The sequence below is a fragment of the Equus przewalskii genome, chromosome 9 (assembly GCF_037783145.1).
Source record: "Equus przewalskii isolate Varuska chromosome 9, EquPr2, whole genome shotgun sequence".
In the NCBI taxonomy this organism is placed as follows: Eukaryota; Metazoa; Chordata; class Mammalia; order Perissodactyla; family Equidae; genus Equus; species Equus przewalskii.
In genome coordinates this window covers 9,609,751-9,633,823 of record NC_091839.1, presented here as the reverse complement: position 1 = coordinate 9,633,823, position 24,073 = coordinate 9,609,751, and the positions used below count along the sequence as shown (strand labels likewise).

Below are 24,073 nucleotides of genomic sequence, written 5' to 3'. Positions count from 1 at the left end.
CAAAATAGTCAAGCTATCCGAGTTGGGGGTATCTCCTTATGCAAACTAGCACGCAAGTGAAAAAATATAGGAGAGACAGTGTGCAAATATTCAGAATAGCTGTGGTACTGTTTATTCAAATAAATGCACTCATTTGAATAGTGGAAGGCTGGTGGTCTGACCATGCAAATAAGCAAGCTAATTAGGAAAAGCGGTGCACCCCATGCAAATCTATGCTAATTGAGGCGGGGGCTGGCTCACTGTTAGGCAAATTAAATGCTAATTAGGGAGTGTTAGAGGCACCAATGACGCAAAGCGAATGTCCTGGGAATCCCGCTAGGCAAATTAAGAACGCCAAAGAGGTTTCTAGGGGGCTTCCCAGGGCAGAGCCAGCGGGTGGGTGGGGCATGCAAATGAGCACGCTAAAGAGGGCTCGCCCTCACCTTGAGCGGCATCTTGGCGAACTCGTTAAGGATGGGCACGTCGAACACCAGGCGCCGCAGCAGGTGCTGTAGCATAGACGGGCGGATGTACCTGTGGGGACACGTAGTGATGGCGGGTGTCACCCTGAGGCCCCACCTCTCCCCGCCATACCGTCCCGCCTCGGGGTCCCGCCCCACCTGCAGAGCGCCATAAGGCAGTCCTCGATGATGTCGCGCTGCGCCTTGGTGAGCGAGCGGCCGCGGGACAGGCGGTACACCGTGTGAAGCATGGAGTCCACCATGATGGCGCGGTGCTCGGTTCCCGCGAAGAGCGGCGCGCACTTGGTGATGAGCGGCAGCACGGCCACGCACAGGTAGCGGTTCAGCGCCAGCGCCATCTCCGTGGTGCTGAAAGTGGCCTGGGGCGCAGGGCAGGGACATCAGGCCCGCTGCACGCTCCTGGGGTTGCCCTGGCACCCGTCCTGGACAACTCTGAGCAAACGACCCAGGCTTCTGATCTTCCCCCCAAACCAGCTCTTCCCAGTCTTATGACTCTGGACTATGCAAAATTTTACACACACACAAAAATCGAAGTGCCAATCAATGAACCCTCATGACCCAGATTGGACTGTTGAGCAGATACGCACCTTCTGCAGGCTTGTTTCCTCTCTCTCTCTCACCTTTTTTCCTCTAATATTTTCATGCAACCTCCACACACATCCCATTTTACCCACGGGTACTTAAAATGTGTGTCTCCCTTCAGACAAGTGCTTCCAGTTAACATTCCACGCTGCCATTATCACACCACACAGAATTAACAATCCCTTACTCTTCATGACCAGTCTTCTCCAAGGGTCTCAAAAATTGCTTTGCATTTAGCCAGGATTGTTTGGATCAGGGTCCCAAGAAGGGCCACATACTGTATTTGGCTGATGGCTCTTTTCCTCTGTAACTGTCCCTTTTCCATGCTATTTATTTGCTGGAGAAATAGGGTCATTTGCCCAGTGGAATTTCCCACATTTTGGCTTTGGCTGGTCGCTTCCCGGTGGTGTCTGTTAACTTGTCCCTCTGTCCCCTGGACTTCTGATAAACTGGTGGTTACAGATTGAAGTTCCTTTCCCTGTTAACCGCCAACAGTTATTTCTCCCACCTTCAGAAGAGCCTCCCCTTGACCAAGCTCACCCTCCAGCACACCACCGTCCCTCTGCCTCCTCTGTCACCAACTCGTGTAAAGAACTGTCGACACTCGCTGTCTCCAGTCTCTCCCTTCCCAGGCTCTCAGCCAGACTTTCCTCCAACCTTGACACTGCTTGTCCAGCTCACCAGGGACCTTCATTTGGCCAAACCAGCACCTCAGGCCGCTGCTGGCCTCAGACCCTGGCCTGTGCCCACTGGGAGGGATCCCCCTGCTCAGGCCAGGCCGGTGGCTCAGGATGTGGACCACAGCCAAGGGGAGTTCAGTTCTCAGTCCTCATCTTACGTGGCCTTGTCACTTTCTGTTACTATTATTGTGGTTGTGCACAGGTCTTTGTGTCTCCATGTGCTGAGCCATCAGTGAGAATGATTATTCTTAACACCTGAGGTCTTGGAGATTTCCACCTGGCCTACCCAGAACTCAGAGTTTTTCCTGGTTCTTGTTTTCTGTCTTGATGGTGGGGGAGGGAGGATTATGACACGTGCACAATTTCAGAACAAGCCACCGTGCTGCTGCTGTTCCCACGACCCATCTCACATCCCGCTCTGGACAGGGAGGCTGGCCAGGCAGCTCACCGTGTCCAGCGAGGCGGCCGCCCGCATGTCAGGCAGGAACCCCACGTCCAGGACGTGCAACAAGAAGTCCTGGTTCTCGATGCCATACACGCGGTCCAAGAAGAGCACCATGGAAGCCTTGTGGTCGGGCACGAAGGATGCCGACATCTTGGGCTGCACCAGAGCCCCATCTGTGGGCAAGGAGGGCAGGGGGTGAGGGCCGCCCCTGGGCCCCGGCGGCTCCCTCCCCAGCATCACTCCCTTGCGGAGTCCCGCCCCGTCCTCCGCACCTTTGCCCAGGGTGGGGATCTGCAGAGGGAGGCTGATGATGCCCACGAGGTCGTCCAGGGGCACGAGGGAGCGCAGGATGGCACGGATCCTCAGAGCTTCGCCTTTGCCGGCTTGGATTAGCTGGAGGGGGAGGTGCGCACGTCGTTACTCCATCCATGGCTTCCTGACACGCTGGCAGGTGGCGCAGGCCTCCTTCTGGGGGGCTAACTCTAGGACGCCCAGCTGCCCCCTCTGCCGGTGCTTCCCCACTGCAGCGCTGACCACCCCCGCTCCCCTTGCCTGGTCTCCTCCACTGGACCGGGAGCTCCATGACAGCGGGCCTGGGGTGTCCTGGTCGCTGGTGTGTCCCCAGGATTGCCTAGCTCGGGACCACCCCCATAGCAAGAGCTCAGTCAGTGTTGTCATGTCTGAATGAGGAGGTTCTAGGGTGGCCATGGATGCCCCTCCCCGTTCCTGGCCTTTTGGGGCTCACATGCATCTCTGGCGCACAGCGTCCCAGCAGGTCGATCAAGGCAGCGTAGAAGGACATGATGGCATGTCCCAGGTGCACCCGGTTTTCCTCAGGGGGCTCCTCGCCGAAGCTGCGGGGGAAGGCGGTGGTGTGGGGGAGGCAGCGAGGGGCCGGGGGAGGGCGGGCCGTTCGGCGATGGACGGGGCGGGGACTCACTGCTCGCGCCTCCGGTCCCTGCGAACACCGGGGCCGTCCCGCGCGGGGTCCTCGGAGATGCGGATGGCCTCTTCGATGGTGGCCAGCAGCCCCGAGCCGCCCTCCCCTCGCAGGGCCGGCCCGAAGCACTCGGGCTTGCGGATGAGCAGCCGCACCACCACGTTGGCGTTCTCCTCCACGCTCTCTCCTGGCCGCGGGGCGGGGGCGGGGCCTCGTGAGCCACCAAGCAGGGACCGCCCCCCGGGGCAGCCCCGCACCCAGCACCTCAAGGGGTGACGCCAGGCCGCTGCTGGCTCACACCCTGGCCCGTGCCCACCGGGAGGGATCCCTGCGCAGGCCGGGCCGGGGGCTCAGGATGTGGACCACACCCCGGGGGAGCTTCCACCGGGGCCCCGCCTCCCGTCCTGCCTCACCATTCACGAAGACCGCGAAGCGCAGGAAATCCAGGTAGCGCTCTCCGCCGCAGGGGTTCCAGCCGATGTCCGGGTACCCTTTGGCCAGGAGCATGGGGCAGCTTTGGAGCCCACAGCCTGCCAGGTAGGACACCACCTGCGGGCGGAGGAGGCTCAGCCAGGGCCAGACCTTCACCACTTTCCTCACCAAGGCGCAGGTCCCTGGCCATCCTTGGGGCTCCACAGGCCAATTCATCTCTCTATCCCTCCGCAAACAATAACCCTCATCTCCCACCTGGACCATCCCAGCGGCCTCCTCCCTGCCTCCCTGCTCACCCCAGTCTGTCCCCCACACACAGTCAGAAGGCCCCTGCAAACACCTGAGTCAGGTCATGCCCCTCCCCTACTCAGAACCCTCCTGTGGCTCCATCTTACTTAGCGTAAAAGCCAGGGCCCTCACTGTGGCCCACAGGACCCTCCACACAATCTGCCCTGTCACCTCCCTGCCCTCACCTCCCTCTGCTCACCCCTCCCTTCCTTGGCTCCAACCACACTTTGCTGTTTCTCAAACTCATGAGGTTCATTCCTGCCTCAGGGCCTTTGCACTGGCTGTTGCCGGCCTGGAATGCTCTTCCCTCGATGTCCATAAGGCCCCTCACCTCCTTCAGAGCTTTCCCTGGATGTCACCCGATGAGGCTTTCTCTGACCGCTCTTGTCTAAACTCGGACACCCTGTGACACGATATTTCTCTCTCCTGCTTACTTTTTTCCTCAACACTCGTCACCAGCTACACACCTGTATTTTACTTAATCATCTTATCATCCATCCTCCCAGCTAGTCACCTTCACAAGGACAAGGCTTTTTGACTGTCCCAGTCACTGTCACACCCCATGCCCACAGGTGCTCAATCAATATTGGTTAAATAAGTAATACATAACCGCGGGTAACTGCTATTGAGTGCTTATTGTTTTATAAACGCAGCCTGGATTAACTCATTTAATCCCCAGAAGTCTATGAAGTGGTTTCTATTATGATATTCATTCTACAGATGAGGAGACAGAGGCCTGGAGAAGTTAAGTCACTTGTCCAAGGCCACACAGCAAGGGAGCCGGGGTTGTTGACCTAAGTCACTGGACTCCAGAGCCCAGGCCCTTCACTGCTACATGCAGAAGCGGGGGCACAGGGGCCAAGAGGCACCTCAAGGCCGCGCGGCTGGGGAGGGGGAGTGTGGATTCGCACTCAGCCCCGTGAATGAGTGACTGAGTCCTGTTCTTGCCCAGCAAATTGTTCCCCTTCTGATCGGGTCCTGGACCACCCAGAATCGCCCCTCCGAATGGGTCCCAAGTCAGCAGGGGCCCCGGGGGGCCTCAGGGGGCCTGGTCTCCTCCATCTGCACCTTCTCCAGGTCCTGCTCCTGCAGCGCCAGGGCCAGCTCATTGTTGTCAATGACGGAGGCAGCCGCCACATCCAGGGGCGTGGAGCCCTGCATGCCTGTGGGGCGAGAGGCCACGAGAATGCTCTTTGGAGGTGTGCGGCCGCCTGTCTCATTCCTGCTTGCCTCACCTCCTCTAGGAAGCCCTCCCTGACCACCCCTTTTCCAGCCTGGGTCAGGGGCCTCCTCTGGCCTGTGCTTCCCCATCCCTGGCCTGACTGTTCTGGGCTGTCGCTGTCTGGGATGAGTCGGTCTTCCCCACGGCACTGGGAGGCCCCTAAGGGCCAGATCCAGGGCTCTCTGGGTGTCCACAGCACTGCCCATTACAGGCCCAGATCCAGAGTGGGTTGAGAGGGAGTGTTTGTTGAATGACTGAATGAGTGAGTGAGCCCAGAGAATGAGGTGGGCCTGGATGGACGGCCAGGAGGGAGACGAGGGTCCTCACCCAGGCCGATGCCGCTGTTCTCCAGCAGGTAGCTCAGGTGGTCGAACATGGAGCGCTGGTTCTGCCGGCTGATGCGACAGAAGTAGCAGAGGAAGCGGCAGCAGCTCGTCACCATCTTGGGGAAGCGGATCTCCTGGGCAGGCAGGGGGGCCGGGGGTCAGTGCTGCCCTCCGCGGCCCCCGCCCCTGAACCCCCGGCCCCCTGGGCCCCTTACCTTGGATTCGCCACCCCCGAGGACGTTGACCATCACCTCCATGACCGTCTCGTGCATGCCCAGCGCCCGCATCAGGTTCGGGTGTTGATAGAAGACCTTGTTGTTCATGATGTTCCTGGAGCCAGAGAGCGCATGCGTCACCAGGGGCGGGGGGAGGGGGGGGCCAACTCCAGGGAGGGCCCCCAGCCCTTGGGGGAGCTGTCGCCTCCACGTGATGACAGTTAACACTCATCGAGCTTACTCTGTGCCCGGCCCAGCCCCTTTACAGCTCTGAACTCGTCCACTCTCTGTCCGCTCTGGGAGGGGGATTATAATTGCCCCTATTTCACAGACAAGCAAGCCAAGGCCTGGACCCACGGTGGGCTCCCCTGGGGAGGAGACCTTCGTCCTGTGGCCCATGGAATCCCCAAGTGCTTCAAAAGGGCCTGGCACACAGTAGGTGCTTGGAGTTTGCTGAGTGAATGAATGAGGCACACTAGACACTGAGTGAGTGCTCAATACTATTCCCATTATTATTACTCCTGCGACTGTGCGCAAGCTCACTAAGGCCGCACCACGACTCTATGAGGGAGACGTGCTCTCTCCATTTTGGAGACGAGGAAACTGAAGCTCAAAGATGGTAAACTTTGTGCCAAGAGTTGCAGGTGAGTAGGAGCTGTTACGTGGGGTGGATGGAGTGGTAAGAGGAGGGGACATGACCCAGGGAGATGGGCTGGCTGAGGGGGGAGGAGGGGATGACGCTGAGCATGGGGCAGAAGTGGGAGAGGGAGACATCATTGTATCCAGGGGACATGACCCAGGGGGACAAGCTGGAGCTGGGAAGGCGCCCCTCTCTTCCCCGGGACATGCAAAGTCAGGGGAGCGGGCGGGGCTCACCCGATGCTCTGGATCATCAGGTTCTCCTCCTGGGGGCCCATCTGCACGATGAGCAGCGAGCGGATCTGGCCCAGGCACTCAAGCAGGCTCATGGTGTCCGCCATGGAGGACGGTGAGATGGTGTAGGCCCGGGGCAGGGCGCGCAGCAGCTCCCCGAGGCCGTCGTACTGCCGGTGCAGGAGGCTGAACATGGCACGCACCAGCTCTGGGCTCTGCACGAAGTCCTCTTGCGCCCAACGCACCACCGTGTGGGACACGAGCTCCTGTAGGGACTCTGGACGGGGACGCAAGAGTCAGAACCCTCCATCTGGCCAGGGCTTTGAGCCAGAGCCATGCGGAAGGGGCCCCTCTTTCCAGAAGGCTCCTCAGTCACTAAGGGCCCACATCCTCCACCTGCCAGGGGTGCGCGAATCCGGGCAGATGTTCTCCTGTTGCCCTAAGACTCTCTGCTCTCTTCACCCTCATCCTCACTCCTCAGGGCCCCCGACCAGTCTCAAGAGGAAGAAGGAACTGTGTCACTCAGAACAGCAACGCACTATTGTAAGCAGTTCACTGTGCATCTTTGAAAGCACAAGTCCCAGCTCCATTGGTTCTGTACAAATGCCACCAACATTTCATCAAGAGAGGCGACAGACACAAAGATAAGCTGGGAGGACTTTGGCGTCGTCTGAAAATGATGTCAAAACAACTCATTTATTTTCCCTGCTGATCTCGGTGGGACTCACCTCTCCCATGTCCCACATCCATTTTGCTCTCTGTTTCTTTTTCTCCCAACCCTTTTCCTTCTCGGGATTTCTGGGAGAGAAGACAGATGTCCCCTGTATCTCAGTGTTAGAAGAAAACTCCATGCACTGGCATTGAATGATGGTGTCACTTCATGACTGGCAATATGTTAATCCTACCTTCCTTCCAGCAGCCCTACACAATCCGGCCCTGTCCCCTCTGACCTCATCTCCTGCTCCTCTCCCCCTTATCCTCTCTGCTCCAGCCACATGGGCCTCTAAGCATGTCAAGCATGTCCCTGACTCAGGGCCTTTGCACTGGCTGTTCCCTCTGAACCAATCATCCTTCCCCAGATCTTTGCACACCTCACTCCCCAGCTCCCACCCCGCTGTCTTTGTCCCTCTCACTCAGTTTTATTTTTCTTCTCAGCACCCGTGGCCACCTGACATTATGATATGTGTATATTTATGTCTGTTGTAATAGTCTAAACTCCTCGAGGGCACGGACTTTGACTCTTCCCCTACTGTACTCCCCAGCCCTGCCAACAGTGCCTGGCCTGGAGTTGGCCCAATAAAAGTTTCCTGAATCTTGCAGAATAAACCCTGTACCAACGTCAGGGACTCTGTCCTTGTTAGATGGAGCTGATATATAGTTTGCACAGTGATCCACTGGACCAACATTTATCATAACTGGGTTTCTAATGCCTCAGCACAGTAATTGTCTCACCAAGAAAGAAAAGAAAAACAAACAAGAGCCACAAGGACATGGAAACCACGAAGGTAAAGGAGTTGCCACCATCCCAAGGTTGGGTGTATGTCTCTGGGCTGGAGGGCTACCCATGCTATCCTGGTGCAACACACGTACAGTGCAGCCCCCACATTTGGGCCACACCTCCCACCTGCCTCATCTCTCACCCCGCCCTCCACTCCTCCTCTCTCATTAATACCCATATACCCCTCCTTGCCCTACTCCTCATGCACGCGGCTCCCCAAGCACAGGGCTGCCCACCCCGCCCCAGCCCCCTCCTGGTGGTCCCAGTCCTCACGGGGTTTGCTCTCCTCTGCGGGCGGCTCATCCTCAGGCTTCTCTTTCTTCTTCTTCACCAGCCGCACTTTCTCCAACAGGCTCATCAGGCGGCTACTCAGGGTGGCCTCTTCCTCCGGTTCCTCCTCCTCGCCCTCCAGCTGAATTCCTGGAGGTGATCAAGACGGGAGGGAGTGTCATTCATCCATTTGCTCATTCGTCTGCTCAAGCATTCACGTCTTATTCATTCATCTGTTTGTGTATTCATTTCTCATTCATGGGGGTTTTCATTTATTTCTTTACATGTTCATATGTTCGTTCATTTAATCATTCTTTGAAGCATTTGTCTTTTAAATCGGCTACTATAAACAGGTTCAAAGAACTAAATGAAACCATGTCTAAAATATTAAAGAGCAGTATGATGACAATGACTTATCAAATGGAGAATATTAATAGAGAAGTAGATAATATAAAAATAACCATATGGAAATCTGGAGGTGAAAAGTAAAACAACAGAAATTTAAAAATCACTAGAGGGGTACAACAGCCTATTTGAGCTGGTAGGAGAAAGAATCAGTGAACTTGAAGGTAGGAGAATAAAGACTATCCAATCTGAAGAACAGAAAAATAAAAGAATAAAGAAAGACTAACAGAGCCTCAGAGACCAGTGGGACACAATCAAATATACCAATATATGCATAATGGGAGTCCCAGAAGGAGACACAAGAAAGGGGCAGAAAAAAATATTTGGAGAAATATGGCCAAAAAGTCCCAAATTTTATGAAAAATATTGATCTGCACATCCAAGAAAGTCAGCAAAATCCCGGCAGGTTAAATTCAAAGAGCTACACTTCTAGACACATCATACTTAATGGCAAAGGCAAAGAGAAAATCTTGAAAGCCAGCCAGAGGAAAATAACACATCATAAGGGAATCTCAGTAAGATTATTAGCTGACATCAGAAACAATGGAGGTCATCCATCCATCCCTCCAGCCATGCATCCCTCCACCCTCATCCATCTGCCTATAGCCATCCATCCATGTATACATCCACCCAAATACCCATATGAACATATCCTTCTATTCCTCATCTATTTGTTCACTAATACATCCATTCATTCAACCAACCAACAGTTACACAGCACCACTACTGTAGATGTTTAAGATTAGGAAATCTGAGGGAAACTTCAGGAGACGTCTAAAGAGAAGGTTTGGGAGGATGGTTCCCTGATCCCCTCTCCTTACCACAGTGTGCCAGCAGGTCTTGATGAAATTCGAGCAAATCCTGTCGAATGTCTTCAGGGAGAGGACAATCTTCCTCATCCTCCTCATCTTTGAAGTGCAATAGCATGTTGATCTAGGAGAAGGATCAAGGTTAGGATGAGGGTCAGAGACCTCAGAGCAGGAACTCTGAGGTCAAGGATCAAAGATCCAGTTGTGACTCCCTGTCTAAGGTTATGAGTCAAAGTGTGAGTTAGTGAAGAATATCTGGGAGACTAGAGGTTTGAAGGGGCCAGGGACAGTCTGAGGTGACTCAGAGGTCGGTTTGGTCCAGAGTGTTAGGAGAGTGAGAGGTAAGTCTATCAATAGGGTCAGAGACCAAGCACAGGTTCAGAGGTCGAGTACCATTAGTGATGAGAGTAGGGGAGGGGCTGAGGTTGGGGTTTAGACACTAAGGCCAGCCGGGATCAGGGGTCAGAGGACCTGCTCCTGGGGTGGCGAGCGGAACTCGCGAGTACGCCGGGCGGTCTCAGCTGCAGACATGGTGAAGGCTTTCATGAGGAGGCCGTAGCGGTCCCGCTGGTTGGCCTGGAGCCTGTCCACATAGCGCTCTGCAAAGGCTGCCAGGGACTCCACACGGTGCTGAAGCTCTTGGTCACAGAAATACTCCAGCAGGTGGCACATCTGTGGGAGGACAGCCATGTAGTAGGAGGGATGGTGGTGAGACCATCAGGACCTCCATGAAACTTTTCTTGCTTTCTCTCCCCTCTCCATGGCTCTGCCCCAGTCCAGCCACCATTGTCTCCTGCCTGGACCCTTAAGCCAGACTTCCCCATGGCCTCATACCTCCAATTCACTTTCCACTTGGAAACCAGAGAGATCATTCCAAGCCAGCAGCACCCCACTGCTTTACGCACTTCCGCACAGCTCTCCATGGCCTCAGGACAGAGTCCAGACTCATGCCTCACCAGACCCTGTGCCTCCCAGCCCAGATGGATGGAGGCTGACAAGCGGGAAGAACCAGCCCACCTGTAACTTCACAGACTCCGGCAGCTTCATCTGGAGCAGTCCCTCCTCCAAGCTTTCTCCTTTTTCCCCTTCTGCTGGTTCCTCTTCCTCTTTTTCTTCATCTTCTTTCTCCTGTGCCTCTTCCTCCTCATCCTCCTCCTTCTCCTCCTCATCTTCTTCCTCCTCATCTTCTTCCTCCTCCTCCTCCTCTTCCTCTTCCTCCTCAGTGAATACTTCAGGCTCAATCATCTTCAATATTTGTTTCACATCCTCATCGCCAAAGATGCCCATGACCTACAGGACAAAGCCTGTGTCCTTCACTGTGGCCTGCAGAGCCTCCCTAATGAAGTCCTAACCTCACTTCCCGGACCTGCTTCTCCTGCACACGCCAGATTCACTCCTGCATTGGCTGTATATGATTCCTCCCACGTGCAGGAAGGGCATCCTCCCGCCCTGCCATCCATCCTCCTTGAGATCCCCCCAGATCCGCACCCTGTGTCCCACCCACATGGCCCGACCACATAACCAAACATGAGTGCCTCTCCCTACATAAGTAAGTATCTTTTCTCCTAAGGTTGAGCGCATGTGACTCTGGAACAGGACACACCCTATGCCCGCTGGAGGCCCTCGTAGCCCCCAGCACATGCCAGCTCTCAGTAACATAATGAAGATGCTAACAGGTGGGAGGGAAACAGGTTGATGAAAGGGAAGAGGAGTGGGGAAAGAGAGAGATGGATGAATGGGAGGAGGACTGGGTGGCTGGCTTGATGAATTTATAGATAGAATAGTAGAGGTTTGAAGGGGAGATGGATGGAAGGGTGGATAACGGAGAAGTGAAGGTCAAGGTGGAGGAAGGGATGGTGAGTGGACGGTGACAGAGGATAAATGATGTATGGATAGGTGGGTAGGTGGATGGATGGTTTGATAGATGCATGAGCAAGTAAATGAGTGGATGGGTAAATAGACAAATGGGTAAATAAATAGCCATGGGGTGGGATGGGATGGATGGATGGGTGCTAGGTTTGTGAATGAAAAGTCGGATGGATGGATATACGGATGAGTTATTATTAGATGGACATATGAATGAAAGGGCACATGAAGTAAAGGATGGATAGAAGGACGGAGAATGGGCGGATGGGTGGGTGGATGAATGCATGTAGATGACTGGATGGACCGTGGGTAGGGGGATGCGTGTGCACACGTATGGATAAAGAGGTGCCTGGATAGATCGACAGGTAGGTGGAAGATGAAAGAACGGTGGATCTGTGGAGGGTAGATGTATGGATGGATGGATGGATGGGTGCACAGGTGGGAGGAGGAGGATGATTGAATGTATGAAAGAAAAGGTAGATTAATAAGTAAATGGATAGGTGGGTAGATGAATAGATGGAATGGTGGATGGACTGATGTATGAGTGAATGGAAGGCTGGATGGACAATTAGATTGAAAGTTGGATAGACGGATACACATATGGATGAATGGATGGATATGTGGGTGGAGAATGGAAGCATAAATAGATGGATGGACTTGCAGATGGAAAGACAGGGTTATGTTTGAATAAAGGGATGGATGGAAAGGTGGAGGATGGATGGACGGATAGGTGGATCAATGATGGTTGCTTGGATGGATGAATGGAAAGAAGGAATAAGAGCTTAATAAACACATGAATAGATGACAGATGAATGGATGGAAGGAAAAGTGGATGAAGGATGAGTAAATGATAGGAGGATAAACTGAAAGGTGAAGGATGTGTGGATGGAGAGATGAATGGGTGGTTGGATGTAGAAATGGGAGGGGGGTCGATGTATGTATGGATGGATTATTTGGCATGTGGAAGAAGAATGGGACAGAGGGAAGCAGGAGGAAGCCATTACCAGCAGGGTGGACACAAGCTTGAGCACGGGCACAAACTGGAACTCCACAGAGCCCCCGACAGGGTCGCGTGCGTGCTGCCCACCGTCTCGCACGGCCTCCCCCAGCATTCTCAGTGCTTTGTCCCGCAGGGCCTCCAGAGGGATGCTGGGGCTGAGGCGGGCCGGGGCGTCTGCCAACCCGGAAGCTGGCAGGGCAGCCACGAAACAGGGGGCTGAGAAATGGTGCGGAGGCCGCAGCGAGGTGGTGACGCCGACGCCAGGCAGGCCATAGTGGCGGGGGCCGTTATCCGCCTTTCTTCCGGGCGGGAAGAGCGTGATGGCGCGTGTCTCCTCCGTGAGCGGCACGATGTACTCAGAGAGCATGGAGCGGCGGCTGCGGCAGGCACTTTCGAGGTGGATGCTGATGAGGAGGTCGTAGTAGCCCGCACGCAGGGGGCCGGGCAGGTGCGCGTCCTCCAGGGCGTGCAGCAGCTGCGCCTGGTCCACGTGGCTGCACAGAGCATGCGCCACGCGGTTGTTGCCCAGGGCGCACACAGCGCGGTAGAGGCAGAGGGTGTGGGAGTGGAACCGCTGCAGGTCCAGGCGCTCCGACAGCTCCAGGATGTCCATGCACCTGCGGCGGAGACGGGCCACAGACAGGAACACAGCGGGCAGAGGAGATGGGAGACAGACACAGACCACGGAGAGGTAAAGAGGTGCTTAGTGAGTGTGGTGGCTCCAGCAGGGAATCCCAGTGTTCCCCTGGGTCTAGGAGTCTTAGAGTGGTTCTGGAAGTCCCTAAGGGGTCTGGGGGCCCCCTCGGATACATCTGGGATCGTGGGATGGTCTGGGACTCTGGAGTACCTGAGAGTCCACAGAGAAGATCTGGTGACCCTGAGGTGTATCTGGGATCCCCAGGTTGGGTCTGAACCCCCTCTGGCAGGTCTGAGTCCCCTGCTTATGTCTGAGCAGTGCTGGAATGTAAACTGCACAGGGCAGGACGTTTTTGCCTGTTTGGAGTTTTGTTTTGTTATATTCCCAACACCTAAACAGAACCTAGCAGATAGTGAGCGCTCAATAAGTATTTGTTGAATGAATAAATAAACAAATGGGTGTGTCTGGGGATGGGTCTGAGCCCCCTCGGGCAGGTCTGAGCCCCTAAGTTACACGTGAGCATTACTAGAATGTGCATTCACAAGGGCTTGGTGTCCCCAGCCTAGAATGCCGCCGGTCCCACAGGAGGAGCTCAGACCTATTTATGGAATGAATGAATGAAGGAAAGATGAGGCATGTTGGAAGCCGTGTGGGTGCATCTGGGACCCCTGGCCATGATCAGAGTGCTTGAGAGCATTCTTGCCATCCATGTGAGCACATCTCTAGCCCTGGGTGTGTCTGGGTCCCCTGGAGGGGGTTCGAGATCTCCATGGATGCATCTAAAATCTCCCTGCATATGCCCGAGAGACCTGGGATGTATCGAGCCCTCTCCAACAATGGCCAAGACCCTCTGAGGTGCACTTGAGGTCCATGGGGTATTGTGTGGGCTCCTTGATGTGGATCTGGGCTCCCTGAGATGAGTGGAGCCCCGTGGGGTGGGTCTGGAGCCCTGGGGTGCTGTCCGGAGTTCCCTGGGGTGTTATCTGGGGCCCCTGGGCTGAGTGTGGTTTCCCTGAGATGGGTCTGTGATCCACTGAGGTGGATCTGGGCCGCTAAGATGGATTTAGAGCCCCCAGGGGTATTATTGGGGGATAGTAAGGTAGGTCCAGGGCCTCTTGGGATGTTGTCTGGAATCCCAGGGTAGTGGGAGGGGTCATTGAGTTGGATCCAGACCCCAGAGGGCTTGCAGTACCTGCCCCACCCCTGCGCACTGGGCTGGCCCTCACCGGTTCTCCTCGGGGATGTGCAGGGCCATCATGGTCAGCGGCTCCCGGCACTGCACGGCCCAGCCGAGCCGCTCGCCGGCCCGCCGCGTCTCCACCTGCAGGAAGTGGTTGGGCATGCGGCTCCACGAGACGGGCATCAGCATCTGTACCTCGAGCCGTGGCGGGCACTGCGGGGCCGGGTTCTTGCGCTCGCTCAGAAACATGGCGGCTGACAGTGGCATGATGTTCTGGGGGCATGGAGGGGCGCACGGGTCAGGATTCCCAGCCCGCTGCATCCTGCCACCCTGCTTCCAGGAAGGCCTCCCTGGTCGCCCCCTCCCCTTCAGCCGCTCTGCCAGCCTGACCGCCCACCCCTCCCTCCCTGGCCTGCCCGACCACTGCACTCTTACTTTCTGCTTCCCCAGCTCAAACTGGATGACATTCTGGTGGGTGGGCAGGACAAAGACGGCAGGAAACAGCTTTGTGTTGGGTTCCACCTGGCAAAGGAGAAGTGGGGAGGGTGAGCTGGAGGAGGTGTTGACTCTAGAACCCAAACTCTGGGGCCCATTGCCCCTCCTGATCCTCCTAGTGTCTGCAGATCCAGACTCAGGCACTGGGGGGCCCACAGTGAGCCCCTCCGATCCAGCCAGGCCAACCTCGTCCAGCTCCCCCAGGGCACCCTGACATCCGTATCTTTGCGCACCTCATACCCCCACCACAAATGCCATTCCCGTTTCTCTCCAAACGTACTCCTTCTTCAAAATCCAGACAGCGTCCTCTGCCTGCCCCTTCCCTCCAGCCCCTCCGACCTTCACAGGGGGACCCACCCAGGCTCCACCACCACAAATACCAGCATCTGTGAGGCAGTCTTGCCGAACCTGAGTCTAATCGCACCTCTGGACCCGTCTCTCAGTTTATAGGAAATACAGGGAACAGAGGAAAATGGTAAAGGGACACTGCAGGGCTGCATTGGCCAGATCCTGACGGTGGGAAACCAGGCCAGCACTGTTCCGACGTAGTGTGCCCACAAATTCCCGGGGATTTGTTAAAATTCAGATTCTAATCGGGCGGGTCTGAGGAGGGACCTGAGAGTCTGCTTGTCTAAGGAGCTCCCAGGGGACTCAGATCCTGCTGGTCCACGAGACCACCCTGTGAAGAGCAAAGCTCTACAGAACAGACAGCCCAGCTTCTTCAACAAATATATTTCAAAGAAAAAGAAAGAGCTGGAAGGGAAATCTACACCTGAAAAGAGACTCGAGGGTCCCAGCAACCAACTAAACTATATGACCTTATTAGATTCCAATTCAAACAAATAGAGAGCAAAAAGACGTTTTTGAGACGACCAGAGAAATCTGAGCATGGACTGGATATTTTGGGGAATATGGATGATACTGGGGAATCGCTGGAACTTTTTTAGGTGATAGTGGTATTGTGGTTATAGTTTGTAAAAGAATCCTTATCTTTTAGAGCTACATACCAAAAGAGATGAAACCATATGAAGTCTGGGATTTCCATCAAGATCTCCCAGTGGCTGTGGGGGTGAAGGTGACTGTGGGGTGAGGGTGGGTGTGCAGTGAGGGTGGGGGTGGAGGTGAGGGTGTGTGTGGGGCTGAGGGTCGGTGTGGGGGTGAGGGTGGGGGTGGAGGTGAGGGTGGGTGTGGGGTGAGGGTGGCTGTGGGGGTGAGGGTGGGTGTGAGGTGAGGGTGGTTGTGGGGGTGAGGGTGTGTGGAGGGGTGAGGGTGGGGGATGGGGGTGGAGGTGGGTGTGGGGTGAGGGTGGGGGTGAGGGTGGGTGTGGGGGTGAGGGTGGGGGATGGGGGTGGAGGTGGGTGTGCGGTGAGGGTGGGGGTGGAGGTGGGTGTGGGGTGAGGGTGGGTGTGGGGGTGAGGGTGTGTGTGGGGGTGAGGGTGGCTGTGGGGGTGGAGGTGGGTGGGTGGGGTGAGGGTGTGTGTGGGGGTGGAGGTGTGTGGGGTGAGGGTGGGTGGGGGTGAGGGTGTGTGTGGGGGTGGAGGTGGCTGTGGGGTGAGGGTGGTGGGGTGAGTGGGTGGGGGTGAGGGTGGGGGATGGGGGTGGAGGTGGGTGTGGGGTGAGGGTGGGTGTGGGGGTGGAGGTGGGTGTGGGGTGAGGGTGGGTGTGGGGTGAGGGTGTGTGTGGGGGTGGAGGTGGCTGTGGGGTGAGGGTGGGTGTGGGGGTGGAGGTGGCTGTGGGGTGAAGGTGTGTGGGGTGAGGGTGTGTGGGGTGAAGATGAAAGCAGACTGGCTGAGAGTGGACGCTGTGTACTGGGGATGTGGAGGTTCATCTTGCTATTCTATTGTTGTCTACTTTTGAAATTCTCCATTTAAAATAAAGTCTTACAGAATCCACGTTAGACGGGTTAATGATGGATAGGCAGATAAATATGTGATAAAGCCAGGGCAGTAAAACACAGACGGTGGATTTTCGGTACTGGGTATGTAGGCGTTCACTGTACAGGTCCTTTACTTTTGCTGTGTGCTTGAAATCTTCCACAATAAAATGTTGAAAAGGAGAAGACCACCTGAGGATTCTCGTGCATCCTGGGGTGTCCCCTGATTGGTGAAAAGGTGGCAACTGGTGTCCCCCGGCCTAAGAGGGAACACGGACCTCTCTCGAAGGTCAAGGCTGTGTTCTGTCTCCTTCTTTCTGGGCTTCTGTTCAATGGATGGTTCAACTAGGTGGTCCCCCGGGGGCCTCCCAGCTCTGGCCAGTCCTGAGGACAGACTAGGAGCTGATTCTCTGGGGTCTGGCCTGCGGGGTGTCTGGAAGGGTTATCCGGGATGCTGGGACGTGAAGATGCTATTGCTAAGTTGCTGAGGGCTGGGCTCACCTGGAAAAAGGTGTTGCTCTCTTTGCCATTAGCCGTAAAGGTCATTAGGCCAGTGGCCAAGTCTACCAGGCAGCCGATGATAAGGTCCGTGTGGCTGATCCGGCCCTGCTGCCCGGGGCTCACGAAGTCTCCGCCCCACACCATGTAGCAGTTGCTGCACTTGAGGCTGGAGGAGACATGAGTGGTCCCTGCACCGATCCTCAGCTGAGGAGCTCGGGACCTGGACCCTCCCGAGCTCCCAGAATACCATGACCTCAGACCCCATCCGCAAGCACCCACCACCTGCAGACCTGAGCACTGACACCCCTCACCCCAGACCCTGAGCCCCTCGGAGCCAGAATTCTTAGAAGCTGGTGGGGGGTTTCTGGAAGGAGGAGAAGGAGGGGGAGCAGGAAGACACAACAGACAAAGGAGGTAGCGTAGAAAGAGGAGGGCAAGATGGAAAAGGAGGAGAAAATGGAAAAGAAGAAATGGGAAAAGAGGAGGAGCCATTAGACCAGGAGCCGTTAGCAGAAGAGAAACAGGAAGAGGAGAGGAGGAGGGGAGCTTGTGAGCAGGGGCCCAGCGCTGAACTCCCACCTCCGCAGTCCCCACCCCTCGCCGGTACCTGCTGTGGACGTTGCCTTGTTCGTCCCCCATGGTCACCGTCACTGCCCGGACTTTGCTGAGGTCGAAGTTCATGTCGTGCTGGTGGTAGTCGGGGGTGACCCAGCCCACCCACACGCAGCTGGGCTCCTGGCCAGCGAAGACCCTCACGGAGTAATAGTACTGGAGAGGCAAAGGGGGACCTGTGGTCAGTCTGGAAGGCTGGTGACGCAGGGCTTCCCTGGCACCCTAAGTTGGTCTCTCTGGATTCTGTGTCCTCTGGCAGTTTAACAAGAAGTTGCCGGATTGGGGACCCCCTGGCTCTATGTCCTGCTGTTTTTGTGTCTACTGATGTATTTCTAGATTCAGGAATCCTTCAGGACTATTTTGTGATACCCCCAAATTTAGGTCCTCCCCAGGTTACAGCAAAGTTATAAATAAATAATAGCTCACAAATTAACTCAGACCTTACGATCACCAGCAGGTGGGTACAATTTTCATCCCCATTTTACTGATGGGGAAACCATAGAGCTTCCACAGAAAGAAGGCCCAGAGCGGCCAGGCGACTTACCCAAGGGGCACCCAGGCAGCCCAGGGTCCTAACCACTGGGCTGTTTGTCTCAGAAAATATTCCAGCTTTGGGGAATCCCAAGACTATATTGGAATAATTGTAAATTCTGGTTCCTAGGAATATACGAGAATAACCATTGAATTTGGGGGTACCGAGTTTGTATGGGTGAACCCAAATATTGGGGTGCTGAGTCCATATCGGTTTAACCCTTGGATTTTGGGAGTTATAACAGTGTTCCTCATAGCTTCACTGTGTTCCCTGCAATTTTTAGGTCCCTGGCTCTATGGAATTAGGAGTCTGTATTTTGTGGTCTCCAGTGTATAGTGGGGTGTCTCCAGGTTTAGGTGGTTCCTGGGAATTGCAGCATGAAATTTGGAAATCTGTGGAGTCCCCAGAGTTGAAGGCCCCCGGTTCACACCGTGGTCGTGTTGAGGATGATCTCAGGGTCGTCACGGTCGTTGGTGGGCACCACCTCGTGAGGGAGCCGGGGCAGAGTAGGGGTGGCTGGTGGCTGGGTCATCATGGCGGCCTTCTTGGCCTTGAACAGGAACCTGGTGGTGAGAAGGAGCGGCTGCCATGAGAACCAGCTCTCAAGCCCAGCCCCCCAACCCTGCCCCCCACACGAGCACCTCCCCCCAAAACTGTCATAACCAAAAAATTTCCATCACTTCCAAATCCCAACCCCCCCGCCCCACCCTTGACTCACCCTCTCTTCTTGTTCTTCTCTGTGGTGGCATCCTTCTCATTCTCCACCCTGGCGGGCTGGGCCTCCACGACAGCCTGGGGCGTGGCCCCCGGTGCCCCCTCCTTGGCATTTCCCTCTTTGCCCACCTCAGCCTCGCCCCAGCGCCCAGCTGAGCGGCGCAGGTTTTCATAGTCAGGGTCAGGTTCCGCTGCCCGGGCCTCGTCCTCCGCGGGGGGCTGCAGGCCAGGGGGTGCCAGGGGGGTGGCCCCTGCGGTGCAGCGGAAGTGCTGGTGGAACTGGACTGGAAGGCTCAGCCGGAGAAAGAGCATCTCCACTAGACTGTTCTGGGAGCCCCAGGTGCGGTGGGTCAGGCGCAGGCAGGGGGGCGTGTCCACGGTGCCGTCCACACGAGCCACCTGGGGGGTACAGGGTGCACTGAGCCAGGCAAGCAGCCTAGACCATTGGTCCTAAAACTTGTTACACACAGAGCCACCATTAGTCCCTAGAGCACCTGCGTGAGAATTAGCCAGAGACTCACTCCTCTGAGCAGAGGAGCTCACGTGGGGCACACAGCTTGGCTGTGGGGTGCGTTCAGCCCTCTGTCAACCTTTGTCTGGGCACCTTGTGCAGTGACAGCCCTGGTCAGGCACTGGCATCGCTTGGGAAGCTTTCAAAACCTACCTGTGCACAGTCCTCACTCCACACTAAGTAATCCACCCCTCCATCCACCTCTCCGTCCACCCGTCCATCCACCCGTCCATCCACCCCTCCATGCACCCATCCATCCACCCCTCCATCCACCTCTCCATCCACCCCTCCATGCACCCGTCCATGCACCCGTCCATCCACCCCTCCATCCACCCACCCATTCACCAGTCCACCCACCCGTCCATCCACTCGTTCATCCACCACTCCATCCACCCGTCCATCCACCTCTCCATCCATCAGTCCATCTACTGTCTATCCACCTGTCCATCCACCCCTCCATCCACCCGTCCATCCACCTGTCCACCCATTCCACAGATAGGCACTGAGCACTACTGTGTGCCAGGCCCTGTTCCAGGTGCATCAGTGAACAGCACAAAGGCCCTGCCCTCCTGGCCTCTCGGGAAGATTTCTCGGAAAGAGCAGCCCATAAGGGTCAGAGTTTTGTAAAGGCTCCCAGATGAATTTTTGTTAAACTTGTGGAAATACAATGCTCAGAAAAACGCACACATCCTAAGGGCACAGCTTGCTGAGTTTTCAGAGTGAACACGCCCGTGTGCTCAGCACCCAGATGGAGATACAGAGCACAACCAAGCCCCCCAGGGGCCCCTCGGTGCCCACTTAGTCAATACCCTCTCAAAGCCAGTGAAGATTCTGACACAGAAATGCACCGACCTGGCCTAAATACGGGACACGGGCTGACAGAGGGACAGATGCCTGGCCTGTGCACTGCAAAGACGGACTCTCAAAAGTTTTCTGGAGACTCCAGAAACAACTGGAGTGGTTCGCTTGCTTTGACTCCCCTCCTCAGTGACCCATTGTCAAGACAGACCTCTGCGCTCCTCTCGAGCCAATGAATTCACCCCAAAACTGTGCCACCAAGATTGGCTGTTCCCAGACTGTCCTCAGGGCCTTGTCCTCTCCCTTCTCCCTCCTCTCTTATCGAGGAGGCACTGCGTGCCCCTGCTCCTTGACCACGGTCTACTGACCGACTCCCTCCTGTGACTGTGTGCAAAGTGACCAAATGTCCCTGAGTTATTCTTTCACGGTAACACCTCCTGATTTATCACACCATCGATTTGCTTTGCCTGTTCTTGAACTTTCTATGAATGGCTTCCCACAGGACATGCTCTTTTGGGTCTGGCTTCTTTTACTCAACACTGGGTCTGTGAGATTCATCCGCGTGGTTGTGTGTAGGTCCGTTTCTGCCTTCCCACTGCTGTCTGGCATTCCGTTCTTTGGGTTGAGGACGCCATCTGACTGTGGGATGGACTCGGAGGTTCGTGTCTGCTCTGCCGTCCTCTCCCTCCCCAGCCACCTCCCTGGTCTGTCTGCCTCCACTCTCACCTCCTACAATCCAGTGTCCAGAGGGACCGTCCAAAACTCAAAGCTGAACTGGACATCTCCCTGCTTAAAACCCTTCCATTTTTACCTGTTCTTACCCCTCCCCACAAATTACTTATGAAAGAAAGAAAAAGAAACGTTACAGTGAGAAACCTGGCAGACTCCACCTTAACCAAATCGTCAAAGTTGACGTAATCAGCATCAGACATGGCGACACCATGTGCCAACTGAGCCCTTGCGTCAAGCAGGGCACGGCCTCACTTCTGGGGCATCCCTGCCGAATATGTGTGACCCGAGCCCGATCAGGAGGGAACATCGGACAAACCCAAACTGAGGACCGTACTCCAAAAAAATGACCTGTACTCTTAAAAAAATATTGATATCACGAAAGACAAAGACTCAGAAACATTCTACTTTGAAAACTAAGGGGACACAACCACTAAATGCAACTTGTAATCCTGGATTGGATCCTGGGCTGGAAAAATAAAAAGGGACCTTATTGCCACAATTAACAAAGCTTGACTATGGATTGCGAATTAGGAAATAGTGTGTGTCAATGTGAAATTTCCTGATGTCCATGACTGCACTGCGTGCAGTTCCATGAGAGCACAGCCGGTTTTGAAGGATGCGCATTGAAATACTGAGGGGTAAAGAGGCACGCTGGCTCCAGCTTACTCAAATGATTCAGAAAAGAGAAAAAGAGATTATGTGAGTGCTGGATGCGAACGATGCCCTGGATGGGGAAACTGAGGCTCAGGAAGACAGAGTCACTTGCCCAAAGTCCACAGGTCTGATTCTAAAATGCCCACTGAGGCTCAGTCACATAGAGTTCAAATTCTTCCCAAGTTGAGGGAAGTCACGTTGTGTATGTGGGGGCGTTTATGTCTGAGTCTGACCCAGACTTTTCAACGTTGGGGAAGAAAAGACACTAGAGTCTAAAAATTAGGATGCTCAGATTAATAAAGAGCTACTAAAAACAAATAAACAAAAAACATATACACACAGAAAACAATGAGTAAGGAAGGTGCCAAAATGTCCCCAGGGATTTATATTTCTTCAAACCTTGTTTTAGGATCAGATAGTTATAAGGACTGGAAATTTCCATTGGAGTCACTTAACCCAGCTTCTCTTTTCTCCCTTTCCCCATTTTATAGGTGAGGTAGCTGGAGCCCAGAAAGGTTGTGGTTTGCCAAAGTTAAATGCTAAAAGACAGCCCCGGGAGCCCATTATCCTGACATCCCTTCTGCGCGGTTTGCGGGCTAACCCAGGAGGAAAGGAGAAACTCAGGGGAGAGAACTGTGGGGAGATCGAGGTTTGGAGGCACATCAGAGGGTATCGAGTGGGGTCGGTCCTCACCTCATAGTGGGGGTGCTCAAGGGGCACGGCCTCAAATTGCGGAAGGCTCTTGCTGAACCAGGTGGTGACCGGGCGCTGCATGTTGATGGCGAATGGCTCAAAGCCTTCCTGGAGGCCGCAGATGGTAAAGAACCGCAGGGAGCTCACGTCCTGGCCCAGGTTCAGGTGGCCCACCTGGCCAGGCCCCAGGCTGCAGACAGGCAGGAATCCTGGGGGGAGGGGAGGGATGGGCGGGGGTGAGGATAGGTGGGCGGGGCAGGGGCAGCGTGGGGAGGGCGCACTGTGGAAGGAAGGGAGGGGAGAGGAGGCTGCAGGGGGCGGTGTAGGGTCAGAGGAGATGGAGGACAACCAGAAAGGGCATATGAAGGGGTCTCGGGGGCCGCGAGGCCAGCCCTCACCATCGCCAATCTCAATATCCCGGAAGGCTGTTTCGGAGCCTGAATCGGACATGAGGATCTCGCCGTTGAGGGTGAAGATGATGGTGTTCTCTGTGAGGTCGATCATGCAGCCCACGACATCACCCGGCTGCCAGGGACGCCCAAATGGTTCACTGCCCAAGTGCCAGCGCTGGCCCTGTGAGGAGGCACAGGGAGGGCTCAGTGTGGGAGAGACACATGGAGAAATGGAGAGAGACGGCAGCAAGGAGAGACGCGAAAAGACATACACGCAAGGCATCAGGTCCGGGGCATGTGGGACAGGAGAGGGGTCACCCCCACAGTGTCCTTCATCTTTCCCCGCATTTGCATCCATGATCCTTGGAATGTAAAGGATAGGCTTTCATGCTTTCACTTCTACTAATCTCTGTATCTCCAGCAAGTAGAGAGATGGAAAGGAAAAACGAGCCTATCACGTCCCCTGTACAGATCTCTATAGACCCAGGTGCCCCTGGAGTAAATGAGCGGGTGATGAGATGGATGGATGGGAAGCTGAGTGTATGGCTGGATGGAAGAATGAAATGAAAGCTGAGAGTCTATATGGGTTGATGCAGGGCAGGAAGAAAGTATATACAGACAAATGGATGGATGGATGGATAAATAGATGAATTGATGGATGCATGCATTAAATTATTGGATAGATAAATGAAGTCACAAATTGGTTAAATAAACGAATGGCTGAACTAACAAATAAGTTAGTAACTAGATGGAAGAGTAGATGGCTAAGTGATTATCTGGACAGGTGAATAGATGGATGGGTAGGTGGGTGGATGGTTGGATTTGTGAATAGATGAATGGACAGATGGATGGTTGAGTAGAGAGATGGATGACGGATGGATATCCATGGACAGAGAGAGAGGGAAGGATGGATGGATGGATGGATGGATGGTAAGGTAGATGCAGGGATGGGTGGACACCGTGAGGCACAGATAGAGGCAGGGATGGAGTGTATGAGCTGGGGGAGGGACCACGAGGCCTGGCAGAGCAGAGCGCAGTGGGGTACCCACGCGGTGCCCGTTGAAGACATAGGCCAGCTCATCAGCTCCCAGCTCCACGTCAGGCCTCAGCTCAGGCCTCGCCCAGCCCACTCGCATCTCGCCTGTGGTGACCGCCTCGAATTCGAAGTACCAGCGGCCACTCTGCACCGCATAGGATTTCTCTGCCCGGAAGATGCGCACCCGGTCCCAACGAGACTGGCTCTCCACCAGACCTACAAATGGGGCCAGGCAGAGTCAGAGGCTGCGGGGAATGTGGATCCCAAGACATTGAAGGGGTGGTGGGAGAGGCCAGAGAAGGTAAGGGCCTTGGGGGAAGAGGGACAATTTCTTGGCGTTAGAGAAGAAGAATTGGGGAATCTCAGACTAGTCAGAGAGGTAGGAGGTTTCTACTGGGGGA

At 55.2% G+C, this 24,073-nt stretch overlaps 1 protein-coding gene across 4 annotated transcripts in view; it reads right to left on the bottom strand.

Moving 5' to 3' along the window:
- The window catches only part of RYR1 (ryanodine receptor 1), a 105,779-nt gene that overhangs the window by 58,145 nt on the left and 23,561 nt on the right, over positions 1–24,073 (bottom strand). For all 4 annotated transcript variants that reach the window (XM_070632710.1, XM_070632712.1, XM_070632711.1 and 1 more), the window contains exons 25-49: positions 23,686–23,888; positions 22,643–22,817; positions 22,245–22,453; positions 18,861–19,255; positions 18,573–18,705; positions 17,606–17,766; positions 16,999–17,164; positions 14,565–14,651; positions 14,176–14,402; positions 12,317–12,929; positions 10,464–10,736; positions 9,918–10,118; positions 9,459–9,570; positions 8,236–8,382; positions 6,468–6,741; positions 5,592–5,706; positions 5,378–5,510; positions 4,897–4,991; positions 3,522–3,657; positions 3,109–3,295; positions 2,914–3,022; positions 2,441–2,561; positions 2,172–2,341; positions 600–820; positions 423–513 (exon numbers count right to left, since the gene is read on the bottom strand). In XM_070632710.1, the coding sequence (XP_070488811.1) occupies positions 423–513; positions 600–820; positions 2,172–2,341; positions 2,441–2,561; positions 2,914–3,022; positions 3,109–3,295; positions 3,522–3,657; positions 4,897–4,991; positions 5,378–5,510; positions 5,592–5,706; positions 6,468–6,741; positions 8,236–8,382; positions 9,459–9,570; positions 9,918–10,118; positions 10,464–10,736; positions 12,317–12,929; positions 14,176–14,402; positions 14,565–14,651; positions 16,999–17,164; positions 17,606–17,766; positions 18,573–18,705; positions 18,861–19,255; positions 22,245–22,453; positions 22,643–22,817; positions 23,686–23,888 (4,754 nt within the window). The remainder of the gene's footprint in view (positions 1–422; positions 514–599; positions 821–2,171; positions 2,342–2,440; positions 2,562–2,913; positions 3,023–3,108; positions 3,296–3,521; positions 3,658–4,896; positions 4,992–5,377; positions 5,511–5,591; positions 5,707–6,467; positions 6,742–8,235; positions 8,383–9,458; positions 9,571–9,917; positions 10,119–10,463; positions 10,737–12,316; positions 12,930–14,175; positions 14,403–14,564; positions 14,652–16,998; positions 17,165–17,605; positions 17,767–18,572; positions 18,706–18,860; positions 19,256–22,244; positions 22,454–22,642; positions 22,818–23,685; positions 23,889–24,073) is intronic.